The sequence below is a fragment of the Telopea speciosissima genome, chromosome 2, assembly GCF_018873765.1.
Source record: "Telopea speciosissima isolate NSW1024214 ecotype Mountain lineage chromosome 2, Tspe_v1, whole genome shotgun sequence".
NCBI lineage: Eukaryota > Viridiplantae > Streptophyta > Magnoliopsida > Proteales > Proteaceae > Telopea > Telopea speciosissima.
In genome coordinates this window covers 64411636-64426241 of record NC_057917.1, presented here as the reverse complement: position 1 = coordinate 64426241, position 14606 = coordinate 64411636, and the positions used below count along the sequence as shown (strand labels likewise).

The 14606-nt window shown below is 43.1% G+C and overlaps 1 protein-coding gene across 4 annotated transcripts in view; it reads right to left on the bottom strand.

Annotated features, from left to right (window-relative positions):
- LOC122649970 (nuclear pore complex protein NUP205) overlaps nt 1-14606 on the bottom strand; it is a 124214-nt gene that overhangs the window by 66275 nt on the left and 43333 nt on the right. For all 4 annotated transcript variants that reach the window (XM_043843239.1, XM_043843237.1, XM_043843238.1 and 1 more), the window contains exons 16-18: nt 1124-1254; nt 914-1033; nt 475-598 (exon numbers count right to left, since the gene is read on the bottom strand). In XM_043843239.1, coding sequence (XP_043699174.1) covers nt 475-598; nt 914-1033; nt 1124-1254 — 375 coding nt within the window. The remainder of the gene's footprint in view (nt 1-474; nt 599-913; nt 1034-1123; nt 1255-14606) is intronic.

Below are 14606 nucleotides of genomic sequence, written 5' to 3'. Positions count from 1 at the left end.
GTGAGGCAACTTGTGAGGATAGTTTTTATGCGTCACTGATTCACCACCCCCACCCCCTCAATGACACATTGGATATAACAGATCTTTTCCGTGACTTTTGCTTGGCAATTTCCTGGGGGGGGGGGGGGCGCTAACGGCCAAAAATCTCAACTGAAATGACCAAAATTTCGGTGAAACAGTGCATTTTTGTGGCCGAAATGAGCAAGATTTTGGCGAAACAGTGTTGATTCTGGTTTCGCCTCCTGTTTCGTCTCGGACATGTCAAAATTAGCAAAATTTTGCCAAGTTTTTGAACTATGGTTCCTTCAAGCAACAATTTTCAGTACTATGACAATAGCATACTTAAGCCAACCCCAAAACAATGTTAATACTGCAAACATGGCCAATCACTGGATGTCAGTTTAGATGCATAAACAAAAAGGTGTTTCTCATTGGAACATAAAACAAAGAAAAAGATTGTAATAAAATGCATACTTTCAGCAACTCTACAACAGGTAGCTGCATTTCAAGTGGGGCAGATTGCGACACCGTTGGAGGCTGGGATCGGTCAACAACAGCATCTACATCCTCATCCTTAATATCGTACATGCCCAGAATTCTGCATCATATAATCATTGAAGAACGGGGGAAATTCAATTTGTTCATATTTCATAAAACACAGGTCCCCGTTAAGCGTAAACTTGAACACAGAAGGATAAATATATATAATACACTCAGATCACAAAAGGATAAACATATTGCTGCATTAGGAGCAGCAGAATAGATCTACATGAAAACTACGATGGAGGAGGCTAAAATTGTTTACGAAGGAACAACAATGTCAATCAAATTATGAGAATTTACTTTGAAGCTTTCGACTGAGACCTAGCAAAGCTAACTATTATTACAATCAGATCGTTGGATATACACTCACATTCGAAAGTGCTGCAGGCAAGCAACAACCAACTGCCATTTTTCACTAGGACCTGCATATGCTCTTTGAGGAAAAGGTCCAAACACATGATCATACACAAACCTAAAGATGCCCACAAATCTGTGAAAACATCAAATCAACATTAGATTGACAAGGATGGGCAAATCAAATTGAACACCACAAGCTTTCAAGGGATCCAAGGTTCAGTACCTTCGGCCTCTATCACTTAGATCTCTTTCTTCTGCAATAAGAGCATTTAACAAATTTAGGAAAGATATAGTGGACGGGTATCTCTCTCTCCTTGCTTCTACTTCATTTAACTCAAATCGCATATCATAGACCTGCCAGATTCGTGGTTTCACAAAATCACTCCATCATCAACAAACTGGTATAACAAGTCATGCAGGTCAAGGTGCAACAGAACACAAACAACTGGAGGGTCTAATAAAAAAAAGCAGTCTTTATGTGAAATGACAAAATAGGAATGGAAGAGAATCAACAAGCAAAGATCTGGTGGTACATGGTCCTCCCCACCTCCCGCCAAAAAAAAAAAAAAACCCTATTTTTGTATCTGTTGAGATATGTACCACTGCAGGGGTCTAACCCTGTTGTCGTGTGTTAATTAGTTATTAACCACGATAGGGGGAGTGTCCCTATCGTGCTATAAGTCCGGTAGTAGAGTTAGATGGTTGAGTGAGTTGATGGAGTTGTTAGCTATTCAGTTTACTTCTTTACTTGTAATTAGTTGTATGCAAGAAACTAAAACTCGGAACTCGACCAGGTTTCGACCCTGGGAAAAACCGAGTTGACTCGAGATATCTCGAGATCTCGGTCGAGTTGGTGCATTTTTTTTTTCAACTCGAAACCTGGTTTCAGTGGGTTTTAGACCTAGTTTGGGTCTGAAACTTAGTACTCAGCCTATTTTAGCCATTTAAACACAATGGCACTATCAAATTTTTGTATTTCATTTACTTAAGATATTATTCATAATAAGCAAATACCCCCTATTTGAATCCAATAAAAATAATTAAAAAATAAAATTCCAAAAGGAAAAAAGTGCAACCCCCCCAGTTCAAGAACAAAAACTGGATTTTCAACAAGTCCAAGATTGCTTAAATCTGATTTATGTTGAAGGAGTTATGTACCGGTCAAACTTAATTTAGTGTGCCTGAATTCTATCAAAATCGCTCTGAATGAAAATATTTTTTTGGACGTCAAAACAAATGAATATTTTACCTCACTTTTGGTTTTTAGCAATGTTATACCATATTAAGATTTATGGAATTTTTAGATTTGAGAAAAACCTCAACATTAGAAAGTTGAAAATTGCACCTACCGACGAAAATCCAGTTTTTGTTCTTGAACTGGGGGGTTGACTTTTTGTTCCTTTTGGAATTTGATTTTTTAATTATTTTTATTGGATTCAAATAGAGGGTATTTGCTTATTTAGGAATATTATCTTAAGTAAATGAAGGCATAAATAAGTGTTTGTATACCAAGGTTTGCAAAGATAGGTGTCTGTATACATAGACTTCCCACCGAGATCTCGAGATCTGGCACTCATATAAAGGAGTTTGGGTCGAGATTCTCAACATCTCGTCGAGATCTCGCTCAAGTTGTTGCACTTTTTTGTTTCGTATGCCATCTCGTCTCGACCCTAGGAAAAAACGAGATCTCGCGAGTTTTAGTTCTATGATTGTATACATAGTAGGATTCCTATATTGGATCTACTTCTGTTATTACAAATACATTGCCGTTGACCACGATAAAATTCCAAGAGTCCTACCGTGGTCTGTGGGATTCTCTTCCTCTCCAATTGTCTCTCTCCTTTCTTCTCTTCTTCTCATCTAAGGACTGGTTGTAGGGTTCTTTGTTGCTACATGGTATCAGAGCAACCTACAATCAGTTTTTCACATTCATTCTAGTTTGAGAGTCTCTTCAAGGATTATTTTTGTGGTTGCAGCAACCTATGCTTCCATATATACTATCTAAGGGCCCAGTTGTTGTGATATAAAGATAAACTAGGGTCTCCTTGCATCTACTACCTGAATCTGGTTTCTTTCATGGAGTTATTGATCTACAGGAAATTTTATGAATATCAAGGCTGGTGGTACTATATTCTGGAATTTCTTTGAGTCTCAAATACTTTGCATCAAGCCAGCAGTTTTCTCTCAGATTTCAGGATCTGCTTCATCCAGTTACCAGTTACATCCAGTTACCACTTAAACTAGATTCAAGGTCTGAGCCTGATCTGGTAATCTGATTTTCTGTCATCAGAAATCTCCATCAAGCTATGTGATACTCTGTTTTCTGTATATTGTTTTGTTCCAGCATCAAGTTATGGATTTGGTTAGGATCTGACGAGCAGTATTGGCCCTCTTCGTAGGCAGACTTGACCATGGTTTGGGACTTGTTGGAGCTCCTATTTTTCTGTCATCAGTTTTCTCTTCCAGCCGGTCCGCTACTCTGTTTTGGGGAGTTTTCTCCTAGAATCGATTATTGCAATTACTTTGGATCTATCCAGCAGATCCATCTGAATTTTTTTTGGGCATTGTTGCCCTCATATAATAGGTCATTCAACCATAGTTTGGTGTCCATCTAACACCCAGGTTCCAAATTTCTTAGTTTTATCAGGCTCAAAATTGCTTTTGTGTGTCGTTGTTTATTCAGTTGTATTCAGATCAGTATTCTTTTTTGGGATTTATATACCCTGCTGCTATACTACATATCTCCAGGCTTGGAGACCCATCAGTACTCCATCTGTGTATGGCTGACCGCAAATCTACTTCGGACAATAGTTAATGTCCAGAACTCCAAATTACTACTATCAAACTCAATGGAGTTTCTAATTACCTGTTATAGGCTTTGGCGGTTAAGGTTTAAATTAATGCTAAAGGGAAGCTGAAATACATCCAAAGAACCTTCTGATGTCAAACCCTACGAGGGGATGCGTGAGAATTACACCCTTCTCAAATGGTTTTAAAACAGTATGGATGTCACTATTGCCGCCAATGTCATGTTTCACACCACTGCAAAAAGGAGTTTGGGAGGACTAGAAACAAAGCTTCTCCCAATAGAAGAATATCTCCCGTGTCTATGAGTTATATGACAAAATTTTTAACTTCAAGCAGGGTGACAGGTCTTTGAACAAGTATTTCAGTGCCTTGGGTTTGACAAAGGAGCTTAATATGCATCAGCCACTCACTACTAATCTGGAATAATTGAAAATTCAGTGGGTGGAATTTCATGTTGCAAAGTTTACGGCCGGATTAAATTCAAATTATCAGTCGGTTAAAAGCCAGTTGCTTGCCAGGGAGAAGGTGCCTTCACTCAATGAGACCTTCACTCATCTTCAGCGTATTGTCACTCCTCTCCTAAGGAGGGTTCTGCTTTTATTACTAGCTGTGAAGGCGGTTCTCCCTTTTCTGGGAGAGGGTGTGGCTCACGGGGGGGTCGTGGTTGTGGTTTCGGTGGTCACGGTACAGATGGACAGCAGATTGATCGCCCCTCCACACAGTGTTCCTTTTGTGGCAAGCCCAACCATACAATTGAGACATGCTGGGCAAAATTTGGCAGACCAGAGTGGGCTCCACCATTAGCTCAGACTGTTGTGTTTAATGGTCACACTAATCTGGGGACACCATTACTGCACCTTCATCCAAAACTTCTTCATCAGGTCCTGTCTTGCAAGTTGCAACAACTACAATCATCTCCTTAAACTTCTCCAAAATCTTCAGTCATTCACCGCTCTGCCTTGTTCCGCAGCCACTCTGGCCTACACAGGTACATCAGCCCTTCTTACTACCACCTCCTCTATTTCTTGGATTATTGATTCCCTTGCTTCTACGCATATGACTGGTAAGTCAGTCTTATTTTCTTGTCAAAAGTTCAGCAGTATTCACCTGTAATTCTTGCTAATGGGTCCTGAACTCATGTGACTGATCATGGTACGGTTTCAGCAACCTCATCCATGACTTTGTCCTTTGTACTTCATGTCCCACAATTACCCTAAAGTCTTTTATCTGCTAGTCAACTTACTAAATTACCTAACTATTCTGTCACCTTCTATCCATCTTAATATGTTTTTCAGGACCTTCAGATAAGGACGACGATTGGAGGCGGACTTGAGCAGGCTGGACTCTACAATATGAATTGCATTGGACCCTCTTACTGCTGCTACGACTACACGTGGAAGTCTTTCTCCACTCAAGTGGCACACTTTCGGTTGGGGCAGCTCTCCTTATCTAAACTTCAGCATAAGGTCCCGAGTTGAAAATCTGTGTCTAGCCTCGAGTGTGAAGCGTGTGAACTCGGGAAGCATCACCGGTCGTACTTTTCCTCTCGTAGTATGTCTAGAAGTCCAACTTTATTGGACCTTAGTACATTTTGATATTTGGTGTCCGGGTCGTGTCAAGAATATATTATGTGTTTCTTCCTTTGTTACCTTTGTACACAATCATTCCATTTGAAAATGATATATTTGTTAAAAGATCATTCTGAATTTCTGTCTGTTTTTAAAGATTTGTCTAAGGAAATTAAGATTCAATTAGATGCTTCTGTTAAAAATTTCCGTTCTGATAATGCCCTTGAATACACTCAGCGTGAGATATCTACATTTTGTTCTACTCATGGTCTGATCCATCAAACAAGCTGTTCATATATACCTTACAAAAATGGGGTAGCTAAACGAAAAAACAGAAACTTATTGGAGATTGCCGAGTCTCTACTGATTCATATGCATGTTCCCCACATTTTTGGTATGATGTAGTTTTCACCGCCTGTTATTTGATCAACAGAATGCCCTCTTATGTACTAGGTAACCGTTCCCTTTTTCTGTTTTATTTCCAAAATGCCCAGCCCTATCAAATGAATAAATAACCGCTTCTCAAAAATCCTCCTCCATTATTTTCTTTGCAGGCCTGAGTGTTTGGTTGTGTATGCTATTTTCATAAGTTGCAACCTTAGGTAGATAAGTTGTAACCTAGGTCTACAAAGTGTGCTTTTCTTGGTTAGTCTAGAAATCAGAAAAGGTACAAATGTTATGATCCTCTCCCAGTATGTCAGTGCCCATATTACATTTTTTTAAAATACTGCATGTTTTACACCACCTGCACCGAGCTCTTCTCTTGACATAAATGTTCCCACATACATCCAATTCCTACCCTAGTGCCTTTTGAAGTTTACATCGTCTCCACCATTGCAAGTGTATCAGCGTCGTAAGAAGACTCTACAACATTCTTCTGTTCTTCCAGCTCCACAGCCCTCCACATGGTCTGACCCCCCAGCTGAAGTTCCAACCTCCTCCTCGTCACCTGACGACTTACCAGTTTCCCTTTGTAAAGGTAATCAATCTTGCACTCAGAAATCCATGACTGCTTATCCTATAGTACATTTTGTTTCTATATCTGACCTCTCATCTCCTTTACATAAGCTTTGCATTCGGATTATCTACTAACTCCATTCCAAAGAATCATCATGAGGCTTTATCTCATCCTGGGTAGAAAGTGGCTATGGGAACGGAAATGGATGTCTAGATTTCCCATCAGAAATGTAACCTGGTCGATTTGCGTCCAGGTAAGGATCTTGTACAGTTCGTTGGGTGTACACCATTAAGTACAATCCAGATGGCTCAATTGAATGGCTTAAGGCCCGATTAGTGGTAGAGGATTATACTCAGACCTATGGATTGTTTTAAGACTTTCTCACCAGTTGCTCGGCTTAATTCAGTCTGTGTACTTATTTCCTTAGTTGCGAATTTTGAATTGGCCTTTATATTAGTTGGATATTAAGAATGCATTCTTATATGGTGATCTACATGAGGAGGTATAGATGGAGCAACCTTCAAGATATGTTGCTCAGGGGGGTACTTTAAGCAAATTTTGTAAGTTACACAAGGCAATCTATGGTTTAAAACAGTCACCTAGTGCCTGGTTCGGCAAGATTGTTACTGAGTGTGGATTTTCACAATGTTATTCAGATAATTCTGTATTTGCTCGGCATCAGGATTCTAAAGTAGTTGTCTTGGTTGTGTATGTTAATGACATTGTCATATCTAATGTAGATGTATCTAGTATTACAGAGGTAAAATCTTATCCACATTAGCAATTTCAAATGAAAGACTTGGGTGCTCTCAGGTACTTTCATTGGTATTGAAGTCTTACGAAGTAAGAAAGATATTACCCAATCACAGAGGAAATATGTCTTGCGAAGTAAGAAAGGTATTACCCTATCACAGAGGAAATATGTATTAGATCCCTTGTCTGAAACTAGCATGCTTGCCGTTAAACCAACCGATACTCCTATGGATCCACACTAGAAGTTTGGGACAAGTGATGGTAAGGAATTTGATGACAAGCACCAATATAGAAGTTTAGTTGAGAAACTCATTTATCTTACGGTTACTAGACCGGAAATATCTTTTGCTGTTGGATTTATTAGTTAGTTTATAGAGTCACCTAAGGAAACTCACTGGGAGGCAGCTAATGTAAAGTTGACCTCGAACCAGGGAAACCAGAGGGAGATCGGTTGCAGTAGGATCAATACAACAAAAGGAACAAACTTAAATATATGAAACTCTTTTTTTATTACTATTTTCCTGTTTACATATGAAGGAGAACACAAAAGGATAAGAAAAGAAGAAAAAAGGGATATAGAAGGGGGGGATAGGATCAGCTCTCTCAGCCAAGCTCTCTCACCGTTGACGTGTCTCACAGCTTCAACCATAACTCTTTTTCTTCAATCCATGGCCTCTTCTGCTCAGCCACATACATGTATTCATAATAAAGCAACCAATCCTAATCTAAGTAAGAAACTAATTAATAAAACCTATAAAATAGAAACTAATTTTAAAATAATAAAATCCCACGCAAGACCCATAATTCCCTAAATTATAGGGGTGATTGCAAGCTGCGATATTCCCCTAATTTTCTCTCCACGCAAAGGCCATGGGGCTCACCAAATTCTGGAGAATATTCTTCTATACTCTTCTAGTGGGCGAGCCTTGCGGCAATGGTTAAGTTGCACTATTGCAACCTGCTGGTTGCGGGTTCAAAACTTGGAAACAGCCATCCCTGCGAAGCAGAGGGTAAGGCACTAAGGCTGCGTACATTTGCCCATCCCAGACCCTGCAGTAGCGGGAGCTTCGTGCACTGGGACGCTCTTTATTCTTCTATACTCTTTTCCACGTATTGCCCATGGGGCCCTCCAAAATCTGGAGAATATTTTCTGCTTGACAGGCTGTACAATGGCTATTCTTTGGGCAGAATTTGATTCTGAAATTATCTCTTTAATCCCTATAATATAGGGAGAATATCGGCTTGACATGTTGGACAATATTCCCTTCAAAATCTGGAGATTAACCCCCCCTACAATTCAGCAGGTTGATATGACAGACTGGCCAGAATTTGATTCCCCTTGGGCTGAGTCGGCTGACTCGATATCTATCTAAATCAGGGATATAGATCTTCAGGTTGGTGGTGTATCTTGGTAGAATCGATGGCTAACCTGGGCAGATATCAACCGGGTCGATAGCCCCAAAGTAAGGGCCAGACTTGAACCTCCTTTGGTACCCAATAGTTGGGCCTGCACGATATCAGCAGCATGTCAGATCTGAAGGTATCTCAAGGGGACCCCAGGTAAGGGGCCTATTTACCGACCTCACCAACATGTTCATCTGGTCGGGTATTCTGATGCAGACTAGGCAAGTTTTGATGGTGATAGGAGGTCAACCATAGGCTACTATACGTTTATTGGCGGCAAACTTGTCACATGGAGGAGCAAGAAGCAAACGACTGTGACTAGATCCAATGTTAAAGCCGAGAATAGGGCTATGGCTCATACTGCAGCCGAGTTTATGTGGTAGAAATCACTAATTCAGGAGTTGGGATTTCTGGTTGCAAAACCCATTAAGATGTTCTGTGATAATCAAGTTGCTATCTTTCGAGAATATGCAAGAACCCGAGAGTGGATCAATCTCCGGTGAAATGAATCCTCCCCCTCCACCTCCGCCTCCTCCCTTACCTCCGATGACCTCCATAGCTCCAACCACCTCCGCTACACCCTCCCCCCCACCTCCACCACCATCAATCCATCATCCTCCTCCTTTTCCATCGCCACTTTCTCCACCCATACCCCCCTCTCCACCACCACCCTCCCCACCCCCACTGGACCTAAACCGTGGTCCTCCCTCTTTTCTCAACCATCTCCTTCCTCCTCCACCGGCACCGTCCTCCACTACGTCAAACCATCCACTGATAATGGTCTACCCTTCACCCTCTGCCCCAACTCCCTCCTCTCACCTGAAATCTCCAAATCACAATCTTGCTTGGTGGGCCATTTCCTTGGTCCAAGACCCTCTTTCAACATCGTCAAAGCCTCCCTCTCCAAGCAATAGAAATCTTTTGGTTCACTAGACACTTTTCTACTTGATAACGAGTTGTTCATTTTTAGATTTTTCTTGGATGAGACTACATCCCATGCTCTTAATGGTGCTCCCTAGATGGTTGGTTCCAAACCAATTTTCCTCCGCCAATGGAGCCCCCACCTCCTGCTCCACAAGGTCGACCTCAACACTATTCCCTTGTTGATCACCCTCCCTGGTCTGCCTCTGCAATATTGGACACAAGAATGCCTCAGTCGCTTAGGCTCGGGTATCGGTTTCCCGCTGCACACCAACACTCGTACTCTCAAGATGGATCGTCTCTCTTACGCTCGTATGTGTTGATGTTTCTACTGATGGACCTCCTCCCTCTTTCATTACCATCATGGAGGAAGATGGATTCAGCTTTGTGCAACCTGTCCAATATGAGTGGATTCCCCCTCACTGCACCCATTGCAAAACCTTCGGTCAGCACTCGAAGGATTTCGTAGCCTCTGCTCCCTTATCCTCTGTTGCGCTCAGAGCTTCTCAACAACTCTTGCTCCTCCTTCGCAAATTCAAGCCCCACCGCCTCACGATGCTCCTGCTCTTCGGTCTGCTACCAAAAAGGAGTCTCGCACCGTGGATCCTCGCTTCAGATCTTCTTCGATTATTTCTGGCCCCTCCAGATCCCCAAGACGAGGAAGATCCACTGCTCTTCGTCACCTTAATCGCCACCGCCAACACAGTCGTTGCCGTGGAGATCGTCTCGCCTCAAGCCCTCCTTGCACGATGGACACCTCGATCTCTACTCCCAAGGATCCCCTAGCCCCTGCTGCTCTAGCTTGTTCTCTGTCAACTTCCCTGACGTCTGAGCTTCACTTTTTGAGCCACAAAGATCCTATTGGAGGCAATACTGCTATGTCTGATGATCCTTTTGGAGATAGCACAGATATGCCTGATTCCTCTGATAGGGCACAGCTGTTGTTCTTGCAGATGCCTGTTGAAGCTTGCTTTGAGCCTGGAAGACCCGATTTTCCTTCCCCATTCCCTGATATGTTGACTTACAGGATGCTCAGTCTACTAGCTTCTCCAGTCGATGTCACAGTAAACGCCCAGGTGAGGTTGGCCTCCAGATGCCATTCCCATGCTAAGTCTCCATCCCCTGCACGAAGGTTTGATCCCCCTTTACCTTTTTCAGCTTCTTCTCCCCCCCAACCCCTTTTATCCTCTTCCTTTCCCATTTTACCCCCCTTCTTCCTAATCAACCCTTGTTAGCTTTCCCTTCGCCCCCCGCCACATGGCCTACCTTACACACTAAGCCCCATCCCATTCAACCCTCCTTTGGGCCCTCCCCCTTAGCTCATGAGTCCCCTCTCCCATCCCCCTATTTTCAAAACTCCTCTTCCAACGCCTGGCCCATCCCTCAGACCCACCCTCGCCTTAACCAAGCCCTTACCCCCCAACCCTACTCCAATCCTTCTTCACCTATAACCTCCCCCTTTTCCAACCCCCAACCCATCTTTACCAAAAACACTACCCCAACCCACACTCTCACCCACTCCTACCCTGACCTGATCCATTTCCGACCCTCTTATCCCTTCCCTCTTGGATACCCCCCGTTCTCCCCTTAGAATCTTTTGTGCCCCCTCCCCCTCCCTCCCCCCTCTTGGTCGTCCAACCTTATCTGTTGTGTTCCATCCCTTCCTCCCTGGTTCGATTTTGACTCTTCCCCCTCGTCGGCCATTTGTTACAACCCGATCATTGCCTACTCTCGTAGACGGTACAAGAGTACACCCTAGGAAATCTTTACCCCTCTCCCTCTAGTTTCCCATGTCGACCGGTTTTATTTGGAATGTCAGGGGTCTTAACTCCTTGGCTAAGCATCAAGATATTAGGTCCCTCTTTAAGTCCACCCGCTCCTCTTTCTGTACTCTTCTTGAAACTCGGGTTCTCCAAGAGAACGCGGCCCGCATTGCTGCCTCCATAGCCCCCTCCTGGTCTCTTCTTTCCAACTACAACCACTCCCCCAATGGTCGTATTTGGATCCTTTAGGAACCCTCTAAAATTCACATTACCATCTCCCACTCCTCTTCCAAACTTCTTCATCTCCGTTTCTCCATTCCGAACTCCCCCATTTCCTTCTTCATTTCTATGATTTATACTTGCAACTTGGCTGCCGATTGCGTGTCCCTTTGGACTGATCTCTCTCTCCTTAAGTCTGGGATGGATTCCCTCCCTTGGGGAATGGGGGGTGACTTCAATGTTGTGAGGTCCCAATCGGAGAAAATTGAGGGAAGACCCATTGCTCCTTCTTCTGTTAATTCCGTCAACAACTGAATTGAGGATCTTGGGATTGAGGATCTTAGATCGTCAGGTTCCCCCCTCACTTGGCACAATCGCCAAGTGGGGCCTGATCGCATTGCTTGCAAGAACCAATGAATCTTGGCTCTTCTCCTTCCCCCATTCCCATGCCACTTTCCTTCTATAAGGTCTGTCCGACCACTGCCCTTGCCACATCCTTATTCAGCCCTATTCCTCCTTTGGTCCCAAACCTTTCAAAAGTAGACCTCCCATCCTCTCTACCTCCCCACCATCCTGCAAGCTTGGTGTATCCCAGTCTCCTCCCCCTCCCTCCCTCTCATAGCCCTAGCTAGGAAGTTCCGCCACACCAAGTTTACCCTTAAAAGTTGGAATCTATCCACTTTTGGCAACATCCCCTCCCGCCTTTCTTCCTGTCGGTCTAATCTTTTCCCCGTCCAATCCAGGCTCCAGTCGGACTCTCTCAACTCTGATCTTGCCGTTGAGGAGAAACGGCTCTTTGAGGAACTCTCCTCTCTCTCTTCCCTCGAGGAAAGTTTTTGCGCCAAAAATCCCGTATTAAGTGGTTGGATCTCGGAGACTCCAATTCTGCCTACTTTCACCGTTCCTTAAAAGCTAGGAAGAACTCCAATTCCACCACCTTGCTGCATGCTCCTGATGGGACTCCTCTCTCCTATGTCCCAGAAATCAAGTCGGAAACCATTTCCTTTTTCTCTTCTCTCTTCAATCCCCCCCTCTCCCTCCTCCCCCCTCCCCTCTAGCCCTATTGATAAGTTTATCTATCCTCTCTTAGCTGATTCCCCCCTTGCCATTCCCTCTAATGAGGAAATCTCTAAGGCAAGTCTCTCCCACAAATCCAACAAAGCCCCTTGCCCTTATGGTTTCAGCATGGGCTTTTTTCTTAGCTGTTGGGATTCAATTAAAGGAGATCTCTACAAAGTCATTCGTAGCTTCTTCTTCAAACGCAGCCAACTAGCTCAGGTCAATCAGACATTCATATGCCTCATCCCTAAAAAAATGGAGCTACCTCTCTGTCTGATTTCAGACCTATCTCCCTCTATAATCTTCTTTACAAATTCATTGCCAAGATCCTTCCCAATAGAATCCAGGCAGTCATTCCCTCTCTTGTCAGCCCCAATCAATCTGCCTTTATCTCAGGCAGAAGCATTACGGACCATGGTATAAAATCTCGCGAAATTTCGCCGATATATCGTCAAATTTCGTATATCTCGACATGTCCGAGATGCGAAACCAATCCGAAACCAAAAAATACAATATTTCGTCGATATATCGTGAGATATCGACGAAATATCGTGGATCTCACGACATATCGCGAGATATTGAAAAAGTTACAAATAGTGTGACACTAGGAGCCATTTTATACCATATTTCGCAGCTCTTGGTCGATATTTCGACCGAGAGCTGCTGAAACTCTAATTTTCTCTCTTCTTCCTCATTTTTTGCTCTTCTTCCTCCCTTCCAAGCCTCATCCAAGCATTGTTGAAGCTCCTTGTCGCCGGGAAGACGTCGGAGGGTCATCTAAGCTCATCATCCAAGCCTAGTTTCATTATTTAAGGTAAATTCTATTTCTCTAAAACTATTTTTTTTTAAAATACTTTGTATAAATGTTGTTGGATGTTGATGATATTAATATATGTTAGACACTGGAGGCCGATCTACAGCCTCACGGTGTCGAAATTTTTTTCCCATATGTATTTCTTTTATTTTTTTTCTGGTTTTAAAAATTCATTTTCCTACAACTAAAATAGGAAATAATTAGGGGTAATATGACTTAGATGGTAATGATGCTGGTGGTGGTGATGTTGGTGGTGGTGATGCTGGTGGTGGTGATGCTGGTGAAGAATTTGACGGCATGCGAGAGCGTTATGTGGTAGGCTAGGAGGCCCAGGATACGGCACCTGTAGAGCCACTCCGATTCACTGGAGAGACACAATTTGATCATGCCACACAACATACGGACCACGGAGCACGTGCCCCCGCACCCCCACCCTCAAGAGGCCCCCTACATACATACAACAGGAAGCGTAGGGGTTGACAAACACAGTTGCAACCTGATCACATGGGCATTGATAACCTATCTAGCTCTGTTGGTGGTTTGAATATGGGTGATAGGGAGGGAGGACCGACTGCACATTAGCGTGCCCCATCTTTTGACGCACATACCACTCCATTGGCATCGGATTATGGTGCATCACAACCTTACGGTGGATATGGATATGGATCATCATCATATGGGCAATTTAGTGGGGTAGGGGACTATGACTACCAGTCCCAGTCCCAGGGACATACTGGATCATCTTTTGTAGATAACATCTTTGCATACCCTAGCGGACCTAGCTACCAACCTCACCAGCCACACATGCAGCCAATGCCATCGCCTCTTGCGCCGGCGCCAACATCATATCACAATGGATCATCTTCTTCACGGACTGGATCGATTGGTAACCCTAGTTTATATCCTAGGATAGGTTACCTAAAGTATGTTGATGATTCCATTTACCTGACACTTGTGGATGACTACACTCGTTTCTTCTCCGATTCTATACCGTGGTCCACATATGTCCTTCAAACAGAGAGCAATAGACGTCGACTCCAGCGAGGCATGAGTGGGATTGATCCAGGGAGGCACAACAACTACTATTAGCAGTTTAGCACTTGTAATTTGTAACTTCAGTTGTGATTTCATTGATCTATGAACTTGTGAGTTGTGACTTGCGAGTTGCGAGTCTTGTGACTTTCTAACTTTGACACTTAGTGTATTGCCTTTAAGGCTTTAAGCGAGTTATTGAATATTATGGAGTTTATGAGAATCATGGTACTCATCAATGTGTTTTGGCTTTAACTTGATATGTGATGAAGTTAAATATTATTATTAAATATTAACTGCCTAATCTATGTGTATTTAACAATTTATACATTAGGGTCGGCGACCGTATGTCAATCAAGGGTGCAAGCCCAAAACACCAATTTAAATTCACATTTTTACAATTTTAT